The following is a 25,969-nucleotide window of genomic DNA, read 5'->3' on the forward strand; positions in this document are numbered from 1 at the left end:
ACATATGTTTAATGTATCTAGTGTTTTGTTTATGAGTATCTGAAACTATATGTAGAATTAATAGGATTGAGAAGAATTACGGATGATGACAATGCAAGATGCAAAAAGAGATTACAGTTGGCCTACTAAAACAATAATCCATTAGTGCAGTCATTCTCCCATCAGTCAAGGTTACTTCACTGGAATACAGAATGACAGGAAAAATATCCATGAAAAATATTGACAGTCAACTAATATAATTGTCAGTGAAGTCAATGACAGCTATGTAACTGGCTTTTAAAGGAGGGCAGAATTGACACCACTGTGTTGAGCTTATCCAGAATTTGTTCTGCAAACTTCTTCACAGGTTAGTGAAGTCCTGGCCACTGTCAGACAAGAAAGCGGCCAGGCTTAGCAGGACTCATTTTCCTCTGTTTGAGAGCTTTGAAGAATTCCAGGGTAAACCGATAAAGGAAAAAATAAGTTAGTTTTGCTTTGCAGGACTTATTATTTTATAAGAAAACTGGCAGTTCTATACCAGATTAAAAAGGTGTATTCCTTTGTGACACATAACAAGGCATATGTCCCAAACATTTAGTGCCACCACATATTCACAGAATCGCTGCTCAGCACTGGACATTGACACCTTTCAGATAGCAAGACAAGGAAAACCCTGGAGAATGACAGAGGTAAATCTGATCAAGATTCAATACTGGTTGGATGCAGTAACCTTCTGAGATTCTTTCATATCTATGATCTTAGGATAAGAGATGCATTTCAGCTCTTCAAAGACAACAGTAAAGCATAAACCAGAATTTAAAAGATTATTCACTTTATATCTTTGTCATGTTGCATATCTTACTAAAACTGGCGTATGTGGCTTCCATTGTGCATAAGATTATACATTTCCTTGTTGCCCATTACTATCTTATTTTAAATTATTTTTATTCTTTAAATTTCAATGTATGTTCTCTTTTCTGGAAAATGGAATGACTGTCTTCAGGGCTGGAAAGTCATACCAGCAGAAGTGTTTAATTTGCTTCCATCATCAGGAGGCTGACTTGTGCTGAGCTTTTGTTTTATGATTAAATCCATAAACTCAGTCACCTGGGCTGCAAGATTTAAGTTGGTTCCTATGATAGCTAATGACATTTTTTCCTGCTGCCCTTGATTACAGAAACAAATGTATCATAATCCTAGAGTCCCAGGGGCTGGACTGCTTTCCTGAGTTCTGCTTTTTGTGAAGCAAAGTTAGAATGTAATTCATAGAATGTGAAAACTTTAGCTATGTCTCAGTTGTGACAAAGATAAATTCAAGTTTCAACATATACTTCTTTTTGCTGCTTAAGAGCTTTTTTCATTTTTCTTTTAAAAAGATGGGCCATGTACAAGATTCCAGATTGAAAAATTAATCACTCAAACTTCAGAGAACATTATTTTTCTCATTCTTATGGTATCCAGCAGTGAAATATGAAAGGTGAGGCATGCAAATACCATGTTCTCTTTTGAGGTATATCCTCATGGGGCCTTTCTTGACTCTCTAGCTACTACAGATGCACTTTTGCACGTTTCTAATGGAGGAGGAATGCAATTACTTAAACCATTTTGCAAAGTCATAATCCATACTGAAGCTGAAGATCAATTCAGTATCTTATAACTTCATCATCAAGGTATTTTCCACTAAAAATGTATCCACAATTCACTGGATTTTAAAGCATCAAAATATGTTATGTTATATTATTTAAGAGCTTTAAGTAATTTAAAATGTTATTTCCTTTTCTTCAGCCCTATGGTATACGCATTAAAATAAATTTTTAATTTATTCTAATTTTATTCCTTTCATAAAAGGAAATTTCCATGTATGGCATTTTATCTATTACAGTAAAAGAACCTGTTACGACTGCTAAAAAGCATCTGCAATATGTAAGAGAACAAGTGAGCAGTCAATACTGAATACACAGTTATTTACAATATTTTTTTCAGTTTCAAAACAGAGCACACTCCCATATTTGTCACTTCTTGTGCTTGCAAATAGGGCTAGTAAGCTTCTGCTCAGGTGAAGGATAATACTGACTGCCACTGTCACCTTCATCTCCCTCTAAATCTCAAAATCCATCACTAGGTCAAGGAAATCCTCCTCTAATAACCATGTCCTTCCTTGGGAATAATTCAGAGAACTGCACAGGGGGCTGGCTCTTTGTGAAATCAATCAATAAGCGAATAATTTTTGAAATGTTGATTATATTTAGTTTTTCATGGTGATACTGCTTATGTAGTAAGGAAATGTGGCTGATTTAAAGGACTGAAATCTCTAGCAGAAGCAGCAGATTGCATTCCTAAGGTAAGCATGCACACTGCTTGTTGAAACTGCTTATTGCAGAACTGCTGAGGACTCTTAGCATGTTAGAAAAGACAGATCATGCTGCAAATTTCAGTGTAAATGAATATTTTTTGCTGCTTTTTGTAAAGAAAAAAAAATAGAATCTGTATATGATGCCCAAATCTGTTCCAGGGAATCCTTATTTAAAGCATTTTGTGTATGAAAATAATGATTAGAAATGTGAATGTAGTGGGCCAGTAAAAAAGGGAGAAATACGTAAAATAAAACAGCAGAAGCAACAGAAGTTGGTCTTCCATTCATCACAATCCTTCATTTTCTTGCAGCCCTAAAGATTTTGATGTATAGTGATTAGTAGAATTAGTTTTCAGCTCATAATTCTTGAAAACTTGGTTGTTTATCATAGTAGTTACATTTTAAAAAATCCAAGTAGTAAAAGGATGATACTGTTTGAGATGATACTGTAAAAACCATATGGTAGAAATCTAAAACATGTCTATAGAAAACATCTATTACTTTTTGCATTTGCTACATAAATATGATAATGTGAAAATGTGCATCCCAATATTAAAAAGCACTGTAATAAGTTGTGACAATGTATCAGTTAAAGAAAAAAAATATGTGTGACTACAGAATAGGAAACATGATAGTGATAGAATTTAGTAAAAATTTTGAAATGCTTGAAAATGCATTAACATGAAGTTGGACCCAGGGAGTTTAATGTGATATTTTCTACTGTGCCCAGTATGGGCAAATGCTGTACCGAGGTATCAATGGTCCCCAAATTAGATTTAGTTTCTGTGTCTGTCCAACTTGCACTGGGCACATGCTGCATTAGCACTTCTGTGTCTTAGACTTGAGAACTTTAACTCCCCACAATTTGCTTTTAGACTAATGGAATTTGAAGATACTCTTGTGCTACACATCCTGACTGACAGGAAAAGAAGCTGGTGCAGCACTTACCTAAGCCTGACATTCAAACTTGGTATTCTGAGACTGCAGGGTAGTTAATACTTCAGTTTCTATGCCACTTAATGCTTTCAGTGCCTCAGTAATATGAAATGTCCAGTCCTGCCTCCAATGGCAGCTCCTCTTTCCCAGCAAATCCTACGCATGGCTGCCATGGCAGAACACACGGTATCCCACAGTACCTCTGCTTACAACAGACACCAACAGAGCCAGAGGAAATTTTTTATTTTGAAAAAATGCAAAGAAAATCCTATTAAACTGAAGAAGATGGGAATGTAGAGGACACAGATTTTTTTTTTCCCCAGCCTTCAGGCTCCATACTCTGGATCGGTGTGATTTTAGACACGTTCTATTTTAACATACTTATCATCATCTTTAAACTCCAGAACAAGTGCAAATCAGTATGTCTGGAGAGCAGTATGTCAATTTTTTTTTTTTTTTTTTTAACTAAAGAAGACTCAAAGAGCAAAAGTAAACATGAAAAATATATGCCTATGTAGAAATGCTGGTACTGTTAGTACTAACATGAACTGAGCCCACTCTGTTGGAGAAATTATTTCCCTTGAGAATAATGCATTTGAACTTGCCTGGTGCTGAGCTGGATACAGCTTTATTTTGCACCATTATTTGTGTGGTCCTGTGGAGGATATAGGTTTAATCAGGATGGAATTGTGTGTGCCAGCATTAATAGAGATTTCAGAGCACCTGTAAGCAGATATAAAGCTACTTAACTGAACCTCGTGTAATTTCAATCCTCTCACTTTCAAGCAGTAAGTCACTGGAAACCCTGGTACAGCTTTTAGTCTCCTGATGAATCTAACCTGAAGTTTACCATATCTTAGATACTTAGAATATTTTTATGTCTATTTGTCTTAGACCTGATCCATGCTGGTAAACATTGAAAGTCTGACCAGTAATATTGGACTGTATTTAGGACTATTCAAGGAATAACACATCTTAATTTTCAATCTTTATCTTTCTATTGTGTAGAATGTTAGATCTCAGTTGGTCAGAGCATGGTGTTTATAACACCAAGACTCTGGATTTGATCATTGTATGGGCCATTCACTTAAGGGTTGGGCTCAGTGGTCCTTGTGGATCCCTTTCAAATCAGAATATTCTGTTATTCTGTGATATTGCTGTATTATTTTTTGCGCCGTGTGTCATTCATGTCTGATGAGTGCTGGAAACATGAATTTCCCCTCCTATTTCCTGTATAGGCATATTTTTAGTTTCAGTGACAAATAAGGGAAGTCAAGTCTGGCAGCAATGTCAGCTGTGTCATTCTGCTCCTCCTTTGTGGTGCACCAGAATAAACTGCTGTGAGACTGATCCCTATGGCATTTGACTTCACTTATCAGTGGTACAGTCACTCATTTGCCAGCTTGTGGCTTACAGAGATCTCTATACTCTGATTTCACACATACAGGGATATTGTTACTGTGGTGGACAGCAGTATCAATATCTGCTTTATAATTCTCTCTAAATGGCCCTGGCAAGAGCAAACCACACCGGTAGAATTCATGCCTAAAGAGATGGCAGTCTCACTGATGCCAAGATATAACTGTAGGAATAAGTGGTGAAAAAGGAGAGCAGAAGTTAATTACACCAGTTCTAGAAAATTATGCAGTAGAATGCACTGTATTAGCTAGAAAACATTTTCAGGGTTTTTTTTTCCCTTGAGATGAACAGAGCAGACATAAAGAGCCACTAACACTTCTATTTAGGCGTTTATTTACCACCTGCTGTATGAGTAAGGAAACCACGGCATTAGAGTGCAAGTCTCTGTTACCAGATATACTGAGATTTCTTTGGACCTACAACCAGGGGATACTTCTTAGTCTGGTTTTCAGGATGCCATCTGCGCATGAATCTGTTTCTCTGTTTTGATACAGTGTTTCTGGCCTTTGGTTCAAAACCCAGAGAAACAGCGGTAGATGTTTCAAACACAATTGCTTAAATATTTTCAAAGTATGTGTCAAAACTCAGGAGTTTTGACCTAAAACCTAAATTAATGCTTCCCTAAAGATGTGTACAACGTTCCCTTTAGCAGGAGTTGCCTGGTCATTTTCTTGTCTGGTGGGAATGTCATGGGAGACAGGAAACTGCAAATATTCTTGTTGGGCTTCAGGAAAGCAAGAATGTAAAGGATTTATCCTTAGGAAAAAGAAATATTCTAGTTGTGAAATGACTTGATTCTTTTTTTATTCAGCCTTCTTCAATTACCCAAGTTAAAACAGACCTGACCATGAAGGTAGGAGTGATTGAGACCCATCACTCCCATGCAATTGTTCCCAGTGTGGTAGTGCATGACACCAGTAAGGACCATGGACTGATGCATGAAGGGGGAAACAGGTATGTTAAATATAGTTTTTGTCCATTTGTTTTTTGTTGGTTTTTTTTTTTTAGTTTGGTGATTTACATAGAATTATCTAAGCACATACACTTGCTATCATATAATTTTCTTCACTCTTAGTAAAAGTCAAAGTTTTTAAGATTACAGTATATTGCTTATTGTAAATATTTAGGAGATTTTTGTTTTTTAAATTTCAGCAGATATCATATAACTGTGTTGTTTTTTTGTTTCCCAGGCAACAGTATCTACCTGGAGTTTTTGCGTGCTACAATATTAACAATAATAGTAATAAAGATGAGTAAGTATCTTTGCCATTTGATAAAATGAGAGCAATGCAATTTTGATTCTAAAAGCAGAAATAAATAATTATAATAAATGTCTAATTGTTTCATTAGAAACAGTTATGTCATTCAAGTAAGCCCAAAAGAGACTGCACATACATTTCACTTCATGCACATCAGTTATGACGTTGATGATTCTTATTACCAAAGTTACTGATATTGTATCTATTGATTTATAACAAAAGTAGTTCTAGGTGAAATAACAAGCAGTAAGAAAAACACTTTTTTTGAAGGCTAAACACATAAGTACAATGTTATCCTTACTGAATTCAGATGCTTCTAATAAATAGAGGTTGAAGAAACAGGATGTGAATCCCACGACCTTATGATATTTTTCTTTTTCTTAGAGAGGAGAAGAAAAGGAAAAAAGAAAAGAAGAGGTAAGATGAAGAGTAATATTACTATTTCTAAGAGATTTAGGTTTTTTCCTACATATGTTTTACTTGGTCCTTAACAATGGAAAATGTTAATCTATTTCTTAGCAAGCCAGAGAAGAAAAAGGATGGAGAAACACAAAAGACCAAAGAAAAAAAGGAGAAAAATAAAAATAAAGATAAGTTGAAGAAGAAAGAAAATACAGAAGAGTAAGTATTTTTTGTTTAGGTCCAGATATGCTATGCAATAAAATAGCTTTTGATGTAAGAACAAATTCATTCACAGATGTCCTGTAAAGATGTTTATACTTTAGTGAATGAGTGTAAAATATGCTGTTGTTCTTCCTAAAGCAGAGTTGTTTTGACTTAACTTCATATGTGGGCAACAGAAATATGTATGCGTGGAGGTGATCTGAAACATTAATCAAGATAGATCTCCTTTGGATTCTGATTATCTAATATTTCTTGTACAACACACTGCAGCAAATGATGTGCCAGTATAAAGCAACCTCTTCCACATTCAAAGGCACCTACAAGCCAGTAAACTCTTCAATGCTCTAAAAGTTGTTGCTTTATGGTCTGCTTGGTAAATTCATAATTTTCTGGCTAAGGAAGAGAAACTCAAGACAGTGCAATAAGGAAGAGAAACTCAAGACAGTGTATGATTTCCTATTCTTTGGTATCTTTATGTAAACTATGCCAATGTTTTATCTTCCTCAGGGCCAGATTTTCCCTGTGAGAAAGGCATGATTCATCTCATAATTTATATTTATCTAAAAATTAATGGTCACATAATCTTTTTTTTAATGATAAAATAAATTATCAGACAAGAGAGTTGTTTGTGTAGGAAAAAATAATTTAAAAATCACATGTGCCACTATGAAGTGAGACTGCCAAGCTGACTTTCGTCAGCAAAATTTCAATTCTAAATTTGTATCACACCAAGTTGTACCAGCTTCATATCTTCCATGCACTTGAGCAAGGAAGTTTAACTTTGATAAAGACCATTTATTTCACAATAATAATTTCTGGAATGTTAATTCCTCAAAAATGACATGTGTATTTCAAGTCTCTCATTAAATTGCGTTTTTTCCCCTGCTTACCACTCAGGAAGAAGAAAGATATTTTCACCATTGATCCAGCAGGAAATATATATTACAACTGGTTGTTTTGCATCACAATGCCTGTCATGTACAACTGGACCATGATTATTGCTAGGTGATGTACTCCTTTAGTGACTACATAGAACTTCTGGAAAATCATAATATTCCTGACTAGATAAAAAAATAATCATTGATTCATACAAGTATTTAATTTTTGTTTTATGGTAATTTACTTTTGTTTTTTCATATTCAGAGCCTGTTTTGATGAGCTTCAGCACGATTACTTAGTGGCATGGTTTATTATTGATTATGTTTCTGATGCCATTTATGTTGCTGATATGTTTGTACGGACAAGGACAGGTAAATATACTCAAGGATTAATTACTCCTTTTTACATTTTTATGCCAGTTTTTTTTTAATCAAAACCCTACTACTTCTCTTATCTGAATTGCCTTGATGAGGTGCAATAGTAAAAAAAAGACACTGAGATTTCTGAAAGACTGCAGCCTTACTGTAAAAGTAGGAGAAATTCTGATTAAATTTTATGTATTACTCAAAGGATACATAAAGTTTGAGATATGCAGGTACAAGCTGTTCTGCCTGCAGCTGACTCAACAAGACAAAAAAAGAAGTGCAGCCAAGAAAGGATCAGGGGTTCTGAAAAACAAGCACCTAAATCTGGTTTTTGTATTAATGGGAGATTCAAGTATTTGCTTGATTTTCAAGACTATTGAGCAAGCAAGACATCCCATTAACTTCAGCTACAACTATTTATTTTAAAATATTAAGATATGGAGCTATTAAGTAGATACACTCAATATGGAACTGCAATTCCTGTGTTCAGATTCTTTTCCTCATTAATCACCCTTCCTATAGCTTGTGGATGTTTCTTTGGAGGGGAAGATGTTTTTTGGTTTTTTTTTTCCAGATGTTCACCATAGTGGAAAAGTGGAGGAAAATATTCAGATCTAGAATTGTTTATCTTTCATAGCTAAACCATATAGCACTGAGCTGACTATTTGGAAATAAGAAATTAAATAGTAAAAAGTAAGAGAAATTATGTTCCATATGGAATTTGCACCCAAAATATTTTTCAAAGTAGATTTGGACTGACCTTAAACTCAACATATTTGAACCTGTAGCTTCTTTTATTATTTACAATTTTATTTTAGGTTACCTGGAGCAAGGTCTTTTGGTGAAAGAAGAACATAAGCTACGAGAGAAATACAAGAAATCTTTTCAATTCAAATTAGATTTTCTGTCAATCTTACCAACTGATCTCTTATACTTTAAGTTAGGATTGAATTACCCAGAATTAAGAATAAACAGACTACTCAGAGTAGCTCGGATGTTTGAATTCTTCCAGAGAACAGAAACAAGAACAAACTACCCAAATATCTTCAGGATCTCTAACCTTGTCATGTACATTGTGATTATTATTCACTGGAATGCCTGTGTGTACTACTCCATCTCAAAAGCCATTGGATTTGGGGCTGACACGTGGGTCTACCCCAACACCTCAGATCCTGAATTTGCCCGCCTGACGAGAAAATATGTCTACAGTCTCTACTGGTCAACCCTGACCCTGACTACTATTGGTGAAACCCCCCCTCCTGTAAGAGATTCTGAGTATTTCTTTGTGGTTGTTGACTTCCTGGTTGGAGTACTGATCTTTGCTACCATCGTTGGTAACGTGGGCTCAATGATCTCCAACATGAATGCTGCCAGGGCGGAGTTCCAAGCAAGGATTGATGCTATCAAGCAGTATATGCACTTTCGGAATGTGAGTAAGGACATGGAAAAAAGAGTTATAAAGTGGTTTGACTACCTGTGGACAAACAAAAAGGCTGTGGATGAAAGGGAAGTCTTGAAGTACCTGCCAGATAAACTAAGAGCAGAGATTGCAATCAACGTTCACCTTGAAACGCTAAAAAAAGTTCGGATTTTTGCGGACTGTGAAGCGGGTTTGCTGGTTGAACTGGTTTTGAAACTCCAGCCCCAAGTATACAGTCCTGGAGATTATATTTGCAGAAAAGGAGATATTGGACGAGAGATGTACATTATCAAAGAAGGCAAGCTGGCAGTAGTTGCTGATGATGGAATTACCCAATTTGTGGTCCTAAGTGATGGCAGCTACTTCGGAGAAATCAGCATTCTTAACATCAAGGGTAGCAAAGCTGGCAATCGAAGAACAGCCAATATTAAAAGTATTGGATACTCAGACTTGTTTTGTCTGTCTAAAGATGATCTCATGGAGGCTTTAACAGAGTATCCAGATGCAAAGGCTATGCTGGAAGAAAAAGGCAAACAAATCCTAATGAAAGATGGGTTGCTGGACATTGAAATTGCAAATTTAGGAAGTGATCCTAAAGATCTGGAAGAGAAGGTCGCCTACATGGAACGTGCTATGGACAGGTTGCAAACAAAGTTTGCCAGGTTGTTGGCTGAGTATGAAGGTGCACAACAGAAAGTGAAAAAAAGACTTACACAAATAGAGAAAATATTGAAGCCAGTTATAGAGGAAGAATTTGCAGCCTTAGAAGAAGCAGATCCATCCACAGATAAACCTGGATTGTCAAAAGCAGAATAAAACCAATGGAAGTTGCCAATAAGACTGAGGGTTAAATCCTGACTGGGGCTTAACACATCGATTTCTAATCTTTGTAATACCTGACTATTAATTACAAAACTTTATTTGTTGAGACAATGCCACTAATCTCTGACAAGTAGCGCATATTTGGCAGTTTTGGGGCAGAAAAGAAGAATCAAGAATAAGAATGGAAGATAACACTTTGCTCTTGCACAAACAGGTGTTATTACCTGCTAATGTGTTTTGTACTCTCTGTAATGCTGCCCTATGACAGATGCACATGCACTGTCATATACTGGCAAATATTGGAAGTTTTGCTGATTGTTTTAAAATAATTTCTTTGTGTCTGCTTATGGAAAGAATGAAAGGTTTGGTAACAATTATATTATTTGAAGTCATTAACCTTTATATTACATTTGTGTATAAATGAGCACATTTTAATATCTACTGATTAACATGAAATTAATTAAGTATGCAATATTATAAAAAGAATTAGGTATATCTACTAATATTATCCACTCTCATTTACAATGTAGGTGAGACTACTGAAGACTGTAAGATTTGGAAAATACGATTACTTCATTGGGTACACCTTGGCTGATTTCTTGAAATATAAGCCGGCAGTTTGAAATATACCTTTTTTCAGGATAGTACATGCAAAGGCTGGAATACAGAGAGGAGAAAATACAACTTTTTGCAAGCATCAATATGAAAGATATGGATGGCTCATAATCTAGTGTTTTTTTCACAATAAGAACAAATAATATACAAACAATATAGAAATAAAAATATGCATTAAACATTGTTCTGTTCCATGTAATCATGTGGCTGCAGACTATCAAGTTTTGAAGATTTTAATTAAAAATGTTTATGTCCCTAATGTAACATTTGTTTATGCTGGCAGAGTGCAAGAGGAAGACATGACAGCAACAGGCCAAATTCTTCCTTCAGGGTCTTCTGTAGATGCTGTTGGGGGAAGAATATGACTAAAGAGACTGCTTTTTCCCACTGATAGAGGATTTCTTTTTTTCATACTTACCTCTGAGATAGTAAAGTCAGTAGATTCATATGTTAGATCAATTTTCAACTGCTTTAAAATGCATTATCTCCTTGGATCCTTTTTTCTTTTGCAAAAAAATAGTTTGCTTAGTTATGGTCTCGGCTGAGTGTTTGCAGCTGGGTATTTTCAGTAGAATTTGATCATAGACACATAGCATTGTTAAAGTTTGATGAAAGGGAGTGAAGCAAGGGACTGTAGAGAGAATGGATAATTCTCTGTTTAGGGAAGTTTGATTACTCTGAGCAACTGGACTGCCACTCTTAAAAAATACATATGTACATGTTACTGTCAATAATCTCTCTACACTTGATTCTCTCCTTAATGAGATGGAGATAATAAAAATTGGGTATTTTATAAAGTGCATTCCTTTCTGGCTGTTTTATATTTTGTAATGTTGATGCTTTCCAGCATGCCAGAGATTTAGAAATAACTCCTGATTTACTGCAAGGATGAAATTTTCTGAAGTACCTAATGCATAAGATATATATAAAACAACAAGGGTAAATATAAACACAAAATGGCTGTTCATGCCCTGTTGATCTGTGCTTTGAAGGATAAATGGCTTCATTAGGTGATAAGGGGAAAAGGTATGCCATCCTGCCGGTAAAGATTCTATCCCTGTACACAGGAACAAGGATTATTCTGGTATTTAGCTATATTGTGAGAGTTGGACTTTGCAATCAACATTCTTCCAGCTCAGGTCTTGAATATAATTTGCAATCTGTATGCCAGCAGCAACCTATCCTATATGGCTACTAGGCACTTAGAAGGTACTTTGATGAAGTGATGAAGACTTTTTATTAGATAAATGTGTGATATGAAGATTTTATTAAAAAAAGGACAGATATCTACTGTTAACTTTTTTTTTTTCAGTATTGATTCTTCAGTCTAAGACATGAATTGTATTCACTAGCTGCCTCTTTCTTGAGAATAAAAACTCTTTGATTTAAACAATTTCAAAATAAACAGAAAACCAGAATTTATCTCCAGTGGTTTGCTTACTATTTTCAGACTACTTATGGTTGGAAATCTTCTATAACGACTTTCATGAGAAGGTATTTGCTGAAAAAAGGCTAAATGCAAAGTTTCCTCCTGGCACACGACATAATGCAAGTGCTATAAGGAAATGTCAATAAAATTACAATTATTTCAACCTGCCATTATTTGTCAGAACTTGGGAGGCACACGGGTTCCTCAATACACGTTTCTGTATGCTAAAACTTTCTGGATGTGCTTCAGTCAAGTTTCTAAACAGGCTTTGTGGTCGGTTTTTAACTCTCATCCTCCAGGAGCTATGAAGTTATAGGAGTCACAGGAGCTGCGCAGAAAATGCCGGCAAGAGCCGCGCGGCGCCGGAGCAGCTGCCCGACATTCCCCGCGGAGAAAAGGCGGAGGCTCAGGGGCCCTGACCGCTGGTACAGCACCTGAAGGGAGGCGGTAGAGAGGGGATGGGGGCGGTGTCTTCTCCTAAGCAACGAGAGACAGGACGAGAGGAAATCTGCGCCAGGAGAGGTTAGATTCGTTTAGATTACTTAGATTAGTAACTAGGTTTCCTAGTAACTAGGAAAAATTTCAGCCGAAACGGTTGTCAAGCACTAGAATAGGCTGCCCAGGGAAGTGGTGGAGTCACCATCCCTTGAGGTATTTAAAAGCCGTATGGATGTGGCACTTGGGGACACGGTTCAATGTTGGACGTGGCAGCGCTGGGTTAATGACGGCGATCTCACACCCTTTCCAAGCTGGGACGCCCTGTGACCGGGGCACAGCGCCGCAGCCCCGGCTCCGAGACCGGCCGGCTGAGGCGGACCCGCCCGCCGCGCGGGGAGCGCCGGGAGTTGTAGTCGCGCTGCCGCGGGAGCACAGGCGGCGCCGCCGCCTCCACGGCCGGGCGGAGCGGCCAGGCCGGGCTGGGCCGGGCGGAGCGCTCTCCGGGCGGCTGTGCTGGTAGCGGGGGAGGCGGAGGGTCTGGTCCCAGCGCCGTCCTTCGCTCTCTGGCGAGGGACAAATGGAGGCTCAGTGGCGTCAGGGCGGCCGGGGCCGCGGCCGCGGCAGGCCCGGGGACGAGCTCGCCGCTCGCTCTGGGGCGGCCGCCCGGCCCCCGGCCGCTCGGGGCCGCGGCGCTGCCCGCGCTGCGGCAGCGGGGCCCATCGGCGACGGGGCCAGCGGTGAGTGTTGCGTTCCGCCCCCTAGCCGCGCTGCCGGGCCCCGGGCTGGGGAGCCGGCCGTGCCCGGAGCCCCTGCAGATGCGAGGTCGGGGCTGTCCCTGGCGGCGCGGGGAAGGGAGGCTGGCGGGCCCCCGCCCCCTCCCGCGCTGCTCGGCGGTGTCGAGCCGGTGCTCGCCATGTGCCGGGTCCTGCCTGCAGGCTCCTGCCGGGGAGAGACGCGGAGGCCTCGGGCAGTGGCGAGGAGCGAGGGGCTAAGCCCTCGCCAGGGTGCACTGGGTGCACCGTCTTCCTGAAGCATTAGAGGAAAGTGTGAAGTAATGGATGAAGTGTTTCTGTCTGGTTGGAAAGAGCCAGGGGAGTTGCTCGGTAGAGACAGCATTAGGTGCGCTGGTCAGCGAAACACTTGGCTTTGGTCTGGGAAAGGTGCGGGTGCTCGGTGTACGCGGCAGCTGGGAGTGCAAGTTCGTCCTCGGCAAATACAGCAGAGAAGTGCCAAAGACAGCTCTTTTCAGTGGCAGCATAGTTTCTTAAGAAAAGCCTTAAAGCTAAACTTGATGAAACCCTGGTAAATATATTGGGTCTAATAGAAAAATCTCCTGTGAAATAGCATGAACACACTCTTGCAGTAAAGATTTCTTGAATTTGAGGGAGATCGGTGAAAGTCATAATTTAAGAAATACCACATGCTTGAGAAATACCTGTGTGGTACCTGCAAGTTAACAGCTGTAAATTTCTTATAAACAAAACTGTGGGTCGTGTTTTGTTTTTCTCTTCCTCATGTGTGTCAATTGTGTTTGTGTGGGATGTCTGGGGTTTTTTTAAGTATCCTTTTCATAAAGCAGCATTATAGTTGCTTCTGCTCTGGTATGTTAGGTTTTATTTGTTGGCAGTATTGATAGATAATCCTGCTGTGAACTTTATTATAATGCACAGTAAAGAAGTAAATACAATTTAGCTCTTCTTGTGTGGTATTGAAATGGTAGTGATGTAGTACTCTTAAAAAATAAAATCAGCAAACTCTTTAAAGAAAAGGACAAGTGAAAGTATGTAGAACTGAATGTGGTATTTACAATTAGCTATCATGGTGTTAATCATCATTAGTATTTTCTCTTAATAGAATTATCTTCACTGAAGAAATTTGATGAAATTAAGAAGGCCAACCAGGCTGCAGCAAAAAAGCTAGTTGAAGACCAATTAAGCTCCTCGTCTGAAGATGATGATGAAGATGCTGAGGCAAAACAAGGGAAGATTTTGGACAAAACATTTACCATTTACACCAGTCAAACTGGTAATGTTTTTTTTCATTTCTTGACTTTTATTTTGGTCTGAAAGCATAAGCAATGCAGTATTATTGTATTAAAATTGTACTGTAGTTGGAAGGAAGGCACTCTATCGTGTCTTACATTAAAAATGTTCTTTCCCAGCAGTGCATGCTGGGTGTACTTCTTGTCTTTTCGTGCAGAAGCAATGGTATAGCTTTTAACTGTCTGAAGTGTGGCTTTTTAAATAATACACAACTGGCTTTATTCAGAGAAAAAATACTTGTGCAGTAGTTTCAGCATGTACAAAATAACAGATCAAATGTTACTAATTCCTTTAAAAATCTTTTTCCATTAAGATGGAGATGCAAGTGAACTGGAACGTACAAGACAGTACATGAATGAGGCCTTTCAGTCAGGGGCCATGACATGTCTCATCTGCATTGCTTCAGTTAAAAGGAACCAAGCTGTAAGTACTTTACAGTAATCTTTTGGAGCAAAACAAATGTTACTGTCTGAATAACTTGTATTATATTATTGAGGTTATTATTGGGATTGATAGCTTTAAAATGGTAAAAGTACTAAATGCAAATTTGGCGTCTTTGGATTTTGAAACACTGGAAGATGCAAGAGGTTACATGTGTAGCTTGTAATCAGAATGTGTCCTTTTTTTTGTCATATGTTTCTTATCATTGTGTAAAATAGCTATTTTTAAGTTTTAGGTAGTAGCAGGTGACAAAGATAAGTGCTTGAATGCCAGTGCTTGCAATTGTGTATTCCGTGTGCTATGGAGTAGCAAAGCAAAACATGAAATACTAGAACATTAGGAGATATTGTTAGGCTTACAGCAGGGAAACTAAGAGAAACTTCACTGCCCTTAATGCTGATTAGGTGAAAAAGAAGTGTGTGTGTCAGAGAAGTTTGTCCTATTTCATATAGGTACATTTTATATGGGAAAGATTTCAGGACAAATATTTTTTCCTCTTTCTGATAGAGGTACATGAACCAAAAACATGTAGAACTGTGATGCTTTGTGAAGGATGACCTGGAACAGAGACTAGGCAGAGCTAAAGGAATAAAGTAGGTATTTATTAAATGGACACACCTGGGGCAGTACAAGAGCCCAGGCAGGGCTACACCCAAGATGAACCCAAAATGGTCACAAAAAAGGGACAACCAGTCATGAGGTCTCTCACTTTTCTAAGTTCTGGTCCATTTGCATATTGGAGTTAATTGTCCAGTTATAGCTTTAGGTTATGAAGTCTCATTCTCCTTGTTTTTCTCTCTTTATTCCACTGTTTGTGCTCTTGGGCCTGAGATTTGGATCGGTTGTCCTTGCGTCCCCAGCTAGAGAAGGAATTGTGTGGTCTAAGCTACTCTGTGAAGAGAGCTCACCATCCCTTAATATGAAGCTCAGAGCTCCCCACAAAGCAGTACAGAATCTGGAAAATATAAAAGCTAAAACCTGAGGCATCAACTGTGTCTTTGACATGAAGAAGAAATGAAGTGAAATAATAATAATAAAAATAACAACAAAATAATAATAAATAATTTCAGAAAATATTTAAATTTCTTATTATAGATATACACAGACTACAAGTACCCAATGAAACTGTAGTCAGTAACTTCTTTCTAAAAAGAAATGCAATATATTTTGTATGAATTCTTAACATATTTAATCCATATTCTTTCAGACCTCAATGAGTTTTGCTTCATATTTCTATGGCTCTTGATAGAGTTAATCTTACCTTAGCGGAAGTGAGATGATTTGGTAACTTGAAAGCCTTCTTTTATAACTCAGTGGTTTGCTAATTATCTTGAATCTGTAGAATTTTGGCCAAGTCTGTTTGTTTATATAATGTCTCCTGCTTAGCTTTAGTTTTGGGAAGTTAGTTACCATAGTTATAGAAACTTAGTCATTGGCACTGTCCTCTGTAAGTTACTGGAGAAAATATCTGCATTTTCACAGTATTATTTCATAACATTGTCTGAAGTTATTTAAAAAAATAGTTAAAATTTTCTTCTGCACTTTTCTTACCAAATTGTTACAGTTTTGGGTAAAACTAAAGTCATCTTTGTGGTGCCAGGTGGTTTAATAAGAGAGAGTGGCACACACTGGGCCTTGGGAGGTGCAGTGTGGGTTCTAGGAAGGCAATATGATGGTTGGAGTAGCTTGCTCACAATGATGGTGGAGTCCCCATCCCTCAGGGCTTTCCAGCTTTGCTTGGCGAAGCTGTGTCTGAACAGAGCTAAGCTGGCAATAGTCCTTCTTTGGGCATCAGTTTGTGCTACATGACCTCCAATAGTGTTTAAATCAACATTTCTCTGATTATCTGAGTACTTTGGGCTCCATCAGCCTTGGCAAAAACTTCCTACGGGAGTTGAAAAAAAGATTACAGATATGAATCTGTAACAGGTATGAATCTATGTACTGATCTAACAGTGGGTATAATCTATCTTTGAAAAACCATTTTGGAAGGGAAGTATTTCTTCAGATGTTATGGATTTTCATCAGTGGAAACAGAAACCTAATTTAAAGCAATTGGTGCTTGATGTCTGCTCTTTAGGTCTGGAGCTGTTGTGGATGCTTTTGTATATTTCATCTGGTGTGTATCCAAAAGTGGGCCAAGGACAGCCTCTTCCTTGTATCTTCTCCTCTGACAGATGATGACTTTGGGAAGAAAGACTATCCCTGGCCATGGTGAGCTCCTCATGGTACATTTACAAAGTTATTTCTGTTGGGAAGACCAGGCAAACTGGTGTTCCTTTAGAAGGAGTGGTATTTGTACATCATGTGCACAACAACAACAACAACAAAAAAAAACTGTTCAGAAGGCTGACTTTTCTTTGCTTTTTAAAATTATGTAAGTTTCTGTTAACATGAATCAGAAAAATTTCACACTGTAACTAAAACCTTGCTGCATCAAATTTGTTTTAACCTCTTGGAAGGTAACTTATCTGTCATGTGTCTCAACTTCTGATATTTATTTCTGAATGGCTTTACATATTTTTCACTTTTAAAGTTGGCACCATGAAATAAGTTTAAAAAATATTGTCAAATAGCAAGATGTAGGGATTTGTTTATTTTTTTTAGTCTCGTTATAATCCAAACATTAAATTAGGTCTTGCAGTTTTCCTTGAGATGGTATAAAGAAGGAGGTAATAATGTGGCTACATGAATACAGTTTCCTAAGCAGTTTTGTTTAGGTAATAAAGTGTCAGTTGTTGTCTGGCAGCATCTCAAGTTGATAATGCATCTTCAGGCAAATGGTATTTTATTTTACATGTAAGGACATGCTAAAACTATGCTATCACTATAGACAAATGGTTCATGGTCTGTAATATATTATATCAGGGCAAAGTGGTGTTTTAATTGATAAAAATGAGTGCATAGGTGTTTCAGAATCTTTCTGTTCTTCTCTGAGGGGGACTTTCTTGTCTGTTGTCTTTTCTCAGTGTAGCCAGCAATGTGAATTGCTTTGTTTCTCCTTCCTCGTGTTGCCTCCTTTGTTCATGGCTTCTGTGGGGCCTGTTGGGCCTGTGGCACTTTATAAATCCCAGGCCTCTAGTGTCTGTCTACCTTTATCAATAATTATTTTTTTAACTTCTCTCAACATCAGGGATGAACAATGAAGGTGTACATCTTGAATCTAAATTTTTTCATATAAAATTCTAATTAGTATGCTTGGTTTTAATAGCATTGCTAAACTTTGTTTTACATGACTAATAGACTGCTACTAGTAAACCCCTGGTTTTTAATCCTTTATTTAATTGGTTCTATTTAAGTAGGTTAACTGTTGCATAGGTTCTTTTGATATTACTTGACATAAAAACTGTTCTGATTTTTGCTGTGCTTATTTTTGCCTATATGTATTCTTAGAGAAGATAAATTGCATTAACAAAGCAATTCCTTAGACATTCTAATTAATGTATTATAATATCTGACATATAGAAAGACTTTTTTTTCTGTTTTACTGTATATTTTTGTTATTCATTATAGTTGCTGTAAAAATATTAATTGGTAGCATTGAAACAGTCTTGGGAAGCCAAAATGATAAAACTGCTTTTTTTTTTTTTAATTGTTTTAAGAAGTTGTTTTTGTTTTGACTCCTTTTCCCCTTGTTTTAGTCCAAAATGTAGGTTTGAATACAAACGCTCTGAAACTCCCAGTAGGTATTACTGTTACTGTGGAAAAGTGGAGAATCCAGCAGTGGACCCATGGCTGGTACCTCACTCCTGTGGTCAAATATGTGAGAGGGAATTCAAACCTTCCTGTGGTCATAAATGTTTGCTGCTTTGTCATCCAGGTAAATCCTTTGTGTTTCTTGGTTGTGTGACCTGTATTTAGATACCTGTTATACAGTTCAACTTAGCATCTCTTAAGTATATTTAAAATTCCCAGAATAGAAGCGATGTAGTCAATGCTGAATGGTCATTAACAAGATGAATGGTCATTAACAAGATGCTGTTTTTCCTGTCATTAGGACCATGTCCACCTTGCCCAAAGATGGTCACAACAACGTGTCACTGTAAGAAGGCCAGAGCAGTGCCCCGGCGGTGCAGTGCCAAGGCGTGGTCTTGCCGCCTGCCGTGTGGGCGAACGCTGCTGTGTGGACAGCATGTTTGTGAGAATCCCTGTCATGCAGGTAGGCCAACCTTTTTAAATTTCAGAGCAGTAGCTGTTTCTGTTGTGAAGATACATCATTGTTTTGCAATTCCTATTCTGCGTCACTTTGCAATTGCATGCAGGAGATTGTCAGCCTTGTCCACGTGTCAGTAAACAACGGTGTATCTGTGGGAGACAGACAGCAGAGAGGCTTTGTGCAAGCCCTCAGTGGCAGTGTGATCAGGTATGTTGAACCTATCCTTTTAAACAGATTTCTCACCTTTATAAAATTTGATTACTTGATGTATTAAGGATTGGAAAAATGTATTCAGTAAGAAAAAAAAATTAGCTTTCGGAAGTGTACAAATTAAAAATATAAACAGCATTGTTTGAGTAGAGATTTAATTGGTGGCTCCATTAATTTTCTATAATAGTTAAAATGTTACTGTTCTGGAATTGTTCTGGGGTTACTCTAGTAGTGAATTTAACTTTGTATACTCTTTTGCTTTTATTTGAGGTTGAAATTTCAGCTGTTGCCTTCAAAAATAAGAATGAAACCACAGCTTAGCAGACAAGAGTTTCATACCTAATTTTAGGACTGTAGCAGAATGAAAGCTTGTGATTAATTCTTTGAAGTGTATTTGCAGCCTGTGCTTAAGACCAAGGCTATGGATTGACAGACTGGAAAAAATAAAAATAATTTTAAAAATTAAGTGGTGGAGGGGAGGCTGTATCAGGGGGTACTTGGCCATTCTGGTCCCAGTAAGGAAGGTACTTGGCCTCTGTGAAGTATCAGTTAAAATGCAGTTTATTTCAGCTAACACTGTAGAGAAAAGGAGTATAATCTAAAGACTAGCATGTCACTTTAGATCTCTGGAACCCCCAAGCTGTGCAGCATTGAATGGGCCATGATAGATGTGCAGCATACAGTGCAGACCCCACTTTGGTTGTTGAAAGTTATTGGAGGATCTTACAAGAGGAAAGCATCCTTGATCATAATTTCTACAGTCAAACACAAAGGCTGTTCAGATGAGAACTTCTTGCTGCTCTTTAGATAAAGGCAAGGACATGCAGACAGCATAATCACTGTACCAAGTGGGAGGTGCCTCCACTCTCTTGTGTACAGTAAGTTTATCCTGTGGCCAAAGCCTGTGTGCCCACAATGCAGGCCTGAAGGCTGAGCTGTAGGTGCAGCTGTAGGTGCAGCTCAGCAACTACTCAGGTTTTGTGAATCACCAACTCCTCACTGTACTGTGGCCTTCCAGGCAGGATCACTGCAGGGACAATCAGTTTTATTTCGTGAATCTGGAAAATACAACATTCATTAACAAAACTCAGAAAAAGTGAAATTCCATCCAGAAGCATTTCACTCCTGCTTTTTACCCTTGGCTTGCTTTGGTTTGGTATGTAGTTCTATTTCATTGCATTCACTGATTTCTCTGAATTTCTCAGGTGTGTGGGAAGTGTTTGCCATGTGGCAATCACACATGTGAACAAGTTTGTCATGCTGGTCCCTGTGGAGACTGTCCTCGTTCTGGAAAAAGGTCCTGCCCATGTGGAAAAACAAGTAAGCTACTCTTTTTTTTTTTTTTTTTTTTTTTTTTTTTTTTTTTTTAATGATAAATTGAATAAAAAGTCCTCCAGTCTTTCACAGTCGGTGGTTTAGGCTAATTCTGCAGGGCAGGGTCCATAAAAAGTTCTCACTGTCAACCATGACAGTACATTAACTTTTTTTTGCATGGCTTTCAAAGCTTTATTTAGCACCAGGGGTTTAATTTTTGATGGGAATAACTAAGTAAATCTAAGGAAGCTTTGAAAAAAACAAAAGACAACTGTCATTTGAACTTACTATACGTTGCATTTTTTTCCTAAATATTTTGGCCTTTTTTTTTTTGTTCCCTAAATGTTTACTTGTACTTTCCTCTCTTCATTTAGAGTTCACATTGCCTTGTACAGAAGATGTGCCCACCTGTGGTGATAGTTGTGACAAAGTTCTGGAATGTGGAATCCATAAATGTTCACAGCGCTGTCATCGGGGTCCCTGTGAAATATGCAGACAGGTTAGTCTTACTTTATCAGGTTCACATTTTGTTTGGGCTCTTCAACTATGTGCCTGGAACAGTGCAAGTCACCTAAGGAAAATGAAATCACATCTATCACAAAATCTGTCACTCTGTTTATTAAAAACTACATGTTCTTTCATTATTCCCCTCCCACCTCAACACAACTCTGAGTAAGTAGTTGAGCACTGTATTGAGTTGAGGCTGCACCTGTGGATGAGGGTATTGCTTTAGCTTGGATTTATTTCATTTTTTTAAAATTATTATGCCCTAAAAGACAAATTTCCCCTATCTTTTCTAGCTTCCTTCTGGCTTTGTCTTTCTATGATATTCCTTCATTAGTGAGATGGAAGGTGGTATAAAATAACACTATTTTCTTCTTTGTAAGAAAATTAATAGTAAGAAATTTACTGTGCTCTAGATATCTCTGGAGCTTCTGTGGTCTGGCCTACAAAGCCATTGCTCTGTCAGGTCTCAGCTGTCTCTTCCTGAATCAGCTTTGGCTACAAAATCTAGGTGATAGTAATCATCACTTGACAGCCGTGATGAAGGTCAGATAAACCTGCTCATCTACTTCTTAAATTATATGTATACACTAGGGGTGAATCTACTTTCATGTGCAGGAGAGGTACTCTTTTGTACTAATTTGTTTTGCAGTTACACTTATCTTGCAGGACACGCTTGCCTTGTGTATGCAGTGTAATGTTACTTTTCCTCAAACTTTCCTTTACAGATAGTAGTAGAACATTTTATTTTCCTTTTTTTCCCTCTTATATGAAAAACACCCTGCTTTTTTTGCCTGTGCTGGTGCCCAGGAGGTTGAGAAGCAGTGTCGCTGTGGGAAGCACACCAAGCGCATGCCGTGCCATAAGCCATACCTGTGTGAAACCAAGTGCACCAAAATCCGCGACTGCCAGAAGCACCAGTGCCGCAGGAAGGTGAGAGCCCACAGATGATCTTTCTCAAATGCATTGTTTAGCTGACTTGTGAAAAAAGTCTAGATAAAACCACATCAACTTGTTGCTCCACCTCATGTTACTGTGTAGCAAGAGGAATTTTCTTCCATGTCACTGAAATTAGTTTTGAATGTACCAGAATTCTCTGAAAAGGATGACATCAAGTAACACTCACTGGCCTTATAAGCAGGGAGGGGATTTTGACAACTCTACAGTTCCTGAAGGCAGTTTTGCTGTCAGGTTCTTGAGTAGTCACTGATGCTTTATGCTTTCTGCGGCAGTTAAATCAATTTATTTCCCTGCTTTGCAGGAAGAGCTGGGAAACACTTAAAATTTTGTCAGGGACACACTCTTTATTTTTCACAGCCCAGCATTCCATCCCACATACACAGCAGCGCAAGCAGCAGTGGTCTGACAGTTGGGAATTGGAGATTTGTTTCACTTCTTATTTGAAGTCAAAAGTATCAGAAATATCTTTTCAGTTTATTCATTCAAGAGAGCCTGAGAGTTGCCTCCTAGTTTTGAATTAATACTTTGGGAAAGTTGGACTACTTACCACAAACAGGCATGAAAAAATACAGTTGAACTCTTAAAGTATTTTTGAATATTATTGTTGTGGTAAATTTATTTTATGTAAAAAGATTACAAAACAAGTAAATGCAATGTTGACACCTCCATGGTGGAAAATCGAGGTTTCTTGTTGGAAGGTACTTTTCAAGTTAATAGAAAAGGTGATGTTCTCTCCTGATACAACATCCACTGATGTGATGATTTTATGAAATTTTTTGATTCTTTCATGTTACAGATTTAGGAATAGAAAATAAATAACTGGTTTTGAAATTACCTGCCTTTACTACAGAGGTAAAGGGTGTATAAAAAAATGGTTAGCAACATTTTTGTGCTGGGGACAATAGAGCACAAAAGTGGAAGAAATTGCAGAATAATGAGGTGAACTGTTAGATGTCCTATCTTCTGAAATTATTTGTGATTAAAATATTATAATATTTTGAGCTTTATGCTTTTTTGAAGCCCTCTGCCTTTTTAATGTGTTGAAATGATACATTAAAATGCGTTCTCTTGTTATTTTGTAATAAAAAAAAATTTTAGACCACTTCACAGGTAGCCTTTTTACTGGAATGGGTTTGAGGAAATTTGACTAAATTACACTGACTTTTTTTTAAAATAAGTATTGAAAAAATGAGATAGTAGAAGAGGGAAAGTGTACACCAAAAATATCAGTGTCCAGTTATTAGATTTCATGGGGCTTTTTTTAATAGTGCTGTTCTGGAAACTGTCCACCTTGTGATCAAGTCTGCGGGCGGACTCTTGGCTGCAGAAATCACAAATGCCCTTCAGGCTGCCACAGAGGTAAGAACAGGTGAAGAATCCCTGTAGTGATGGAATATTGCTTATTTTTTGCCAAATTTCATGCTTGCATGACTGTGTGTAGTGCTTAATAAATTCTCTCCATTGTTGCATGTGGGCTTTTTGTGGGGGCAGTGTGTTTGAAAGTGCTGGTTAGAACTTAAGGACTTACATAGTGGCAACCTCAATTTTTATGTGGTGATTTTGCTTAATACTTTTCCTCTGAAAATGCTCCTGTCTCCTTTCCAGTTGTGTAATACAAAAGCCATGGCTTGACTTCCATTTCTCAATAATTCTGTTCACTGAATATGCATAACAAAGTCCAAATGCATACAAGAAATGACTGCTGCTGATTGAGTCTGGACAGTTTTAAAAAATCCTAGAATGCAACATGTGGTACAAGTGGGCTTAAAATGAAAAAAAAAATATGATGGAGTTTGAATATATATCGGTATCCTATTGGTAAAAGAAAATAAGAACTTGTTACTGACTGAGAAGGATAACAAAAAAGTTTGCTTTGGAATCCAGTGACCTTGGTTAGAAAGATGCTGGAAATGGGCAAAATTACCTGGCAGATTGCTTGGACATTGGCTTGGTAGGGGGTTAAATTGGAATGACTGGAAAATTGTCTGCCCTCTCAGCAATTTTCCCCACAGAAGCTGCTGCCCTGCTGAAACAGCAGCCAAGTAGCCTCTGTAATTTTCCTTAGTATTCTGAAGTATAAATTGCAATGACTCAGGAAATAAATCACAACTTGTTCAGCCAGTCTTCCTTCTGAGGCAGTGACTCTTAGGAGAAGAGGATAGGTAAATGTGGTAGTTGTACCTGTTAACTTGCTATTAAATCTGTCACAATAAACTAGTAGTTTGGTTTTTCTCTGTATACTGTGCCCCCTATTCTCTTTCCCTTCCCTTTCTTCTCCATCCCCTCTCTAAAATCTTGGAAATATGTAATTTTTTTGGTGTACTGTCAGAAGAAAGCTGGTAACATTGCTTTTCCATGTTAGTTTGGTTGATAACTAAATTCTAGAATAAAATTCTGATAGGAAAACTCAAGAGCTTATGTTGTATTATGGGATAAGCTTTTATGTTGAATGATTGTTTGTATTTGGTGCTGCTGGCTAAAAGTGACAAAGATTTCTAGTAATTAACATGAAAACAATAAAGCAATGTCTGTAAGAAAGCAAAAGTGATCCTTGAGAATGTAAATAACAAATATATACACTTTGAAGAATAACTTGTCAAAAGAACATAATTATCTATTTACTCACTAAAGTTGCATATAATGAAGGTAATCACTAATGATACCAGATGATACATTTATTTTCTTTTCTAAATTCTCTGTGTTTTAACAAAATACAGTCCTGTACAGTTTGTAACATCTTCATAAATGTTTGAAAGTATTCCTTATAAAGGCAATTATTTTAATATAAAAATATTTATATTCAGTTGTTTCTCCCTATATACCAATATTTTAATAGCTACTGAAAGTTATGATTAATTATTTTATCTTTAGTATATAATACCAGGTCAGGGTAATTTTCCTATGGGCTGTCAGATTGCAGTGACCACTGATATTAAAGGAAATAATGCCTCATAGAAAATAACTTCTCAGATAGGGTCCTTTAAAAGGCACCAAATCTCAGCATTTTTAGAGGTTGGTGATAATAAACACTTGGCCTTTAGCAGGAAAAAGGTAACTTAATCTATTCTGTTCATGTTTTTGGTTTTTTTTTTTTTCCTTCTTTTCTTAAATATTTATTGTGCCTGCTGAAATTTACAGTATGTTGCCAGGGAATAGAAATGTTTTGCTTCCTACTGTAGTACATTATAATGCTTGATTTGAGAGCAGTGTGCGCTCACCTTGCCTTCAGGCTCTCTGAATCTCTGATCTCTGCCTTTCTGTATTTTTGAGAATGTAGCCAGTTGTCTTCCTTAACAGGATATTTAAGTGAATTGTAGACATATTAGCCACTCTGGGCACTATAGCTTTAGACCTTTGGTTTATTTTGCAAAAGTAGCTGGACAAGCTTGAGAAGGGGGCCCATGGAATCTCATGATGTTTACCAACCAGGTGCAAGGTGCTGCACCCCAGGGTTGGGGCAGTCCCTGGTATCAACATAGGCTGAGGGATGAACAGATCCAGAGCAGCCCTGCTGAGAGGGACTTGAGGGTACTGTGAGAGGCTGGACATGACCCAGCCATGGGCACTCACAGCCCAGAGAGCCAAAGGTGTCCTGGCTGCATCCAGAGCCCCATGGGCAGCAGGGCAGGGAGGGGATTCTGCCCCTCTGCTCTGCTCTGGTGAGACCCCACATGAAGTTGCATCCAACTCTGGGGTCCTAGCACAGGAAGGACGTGGACCTGTTGGAGAGAGTCCAGAGAAGGGCCACTAAGATGGTGAGAGGTATGGGCACCTCTCCTGTGAGGGAAAAGGGTGAGAGAATTA

The 25,969-nt window shown here is 37.9% G+C and overlaps 2 protein-coding genes across 2 annotated transcripts in view; both read left to right on the forward strand.

The window, feature by feature from the left end:
- Positions 1-5,534: 5,534 nt before the first annotated feature.
- On the forward strand, positions 5,535-10,050 carry CNGA1 (cyclic nucleotide gated channel subunit alpha 1). Its single transcript, XM_058024881.1, is given in 7 exon segments — positions 5,535-5,646; positions 5,874-5,944; positions 6,338-6,363; positions 6,466-6,567; positions 7,468-7,575; positions 7,714-7,820; positions 8,633-10,050. Coding segments are annotated over 7 exon segments (1,944 nt in total).
- Positions 10,051-13,115: 3,065 nt separating this feature from the next.
- The window catches only part of NFXL1 (nuclear transcription factor, X-box binding like 1), a 44,974-nt gene continuing 32,120 nt past the window's right edge, over positions 13,116-25,969 (forward strand). Inside the window, exons 1-11 of the mRNA XM_058024823.1 lie at positions 13,116-13,275; positions 14,393-14,563; positions 14,894-15,003; positions 17,102-17,235; positions 18,663-18,841; positions 19,019-19,180; positions 19,284-19,384; positions 20,593-20,707; positions 21,076-21,200; positions 22,016-22,138; positions 23,434-23,524. Of these exons, the coding sequence (XP_057880806.1) occupies positions 13,116-13,275; positions 14,393-14,563; positions 14,894-15,003; positions 17,102-17,235; positions 18,663-18,841; positions 19,019-19,180; positions 19,284-19,384; positions 20,593-20,707; positions 21,076-21,200; positions 22,016-22,138; positions 23,434-23,524 (1,471 nt within the window). The remainder of the gene's footprint in view (positions 13,276-14,392; positions 14,564-14,893; positions 15,004-17,101; positions 17,236-18,662; positions 18,842-19,018; positions 19,181-19,283; positions 19,385-20,592; positions 20,708-21,075; positions 21,201-22,015; positions 22,139-23,433; positions 23,525-25,969) is intronic.

The sequence above is a fragment of the Melospiza georgiana genome, chromosome 5 (genome assembly GCF_028018845.1).
Source record: "Melospiza georgiana isolate bMelGeo1 chromosome 5, bMelGeo1.pri, whole genome shotgun sequence".
NCBI classification, from domain to species: domain Eukaryota; kingdom Metazoa; phylum Chordata; class Aves; order Passeriformes; family Passerellidae; genus Melospiza; species Melospiza georgiana.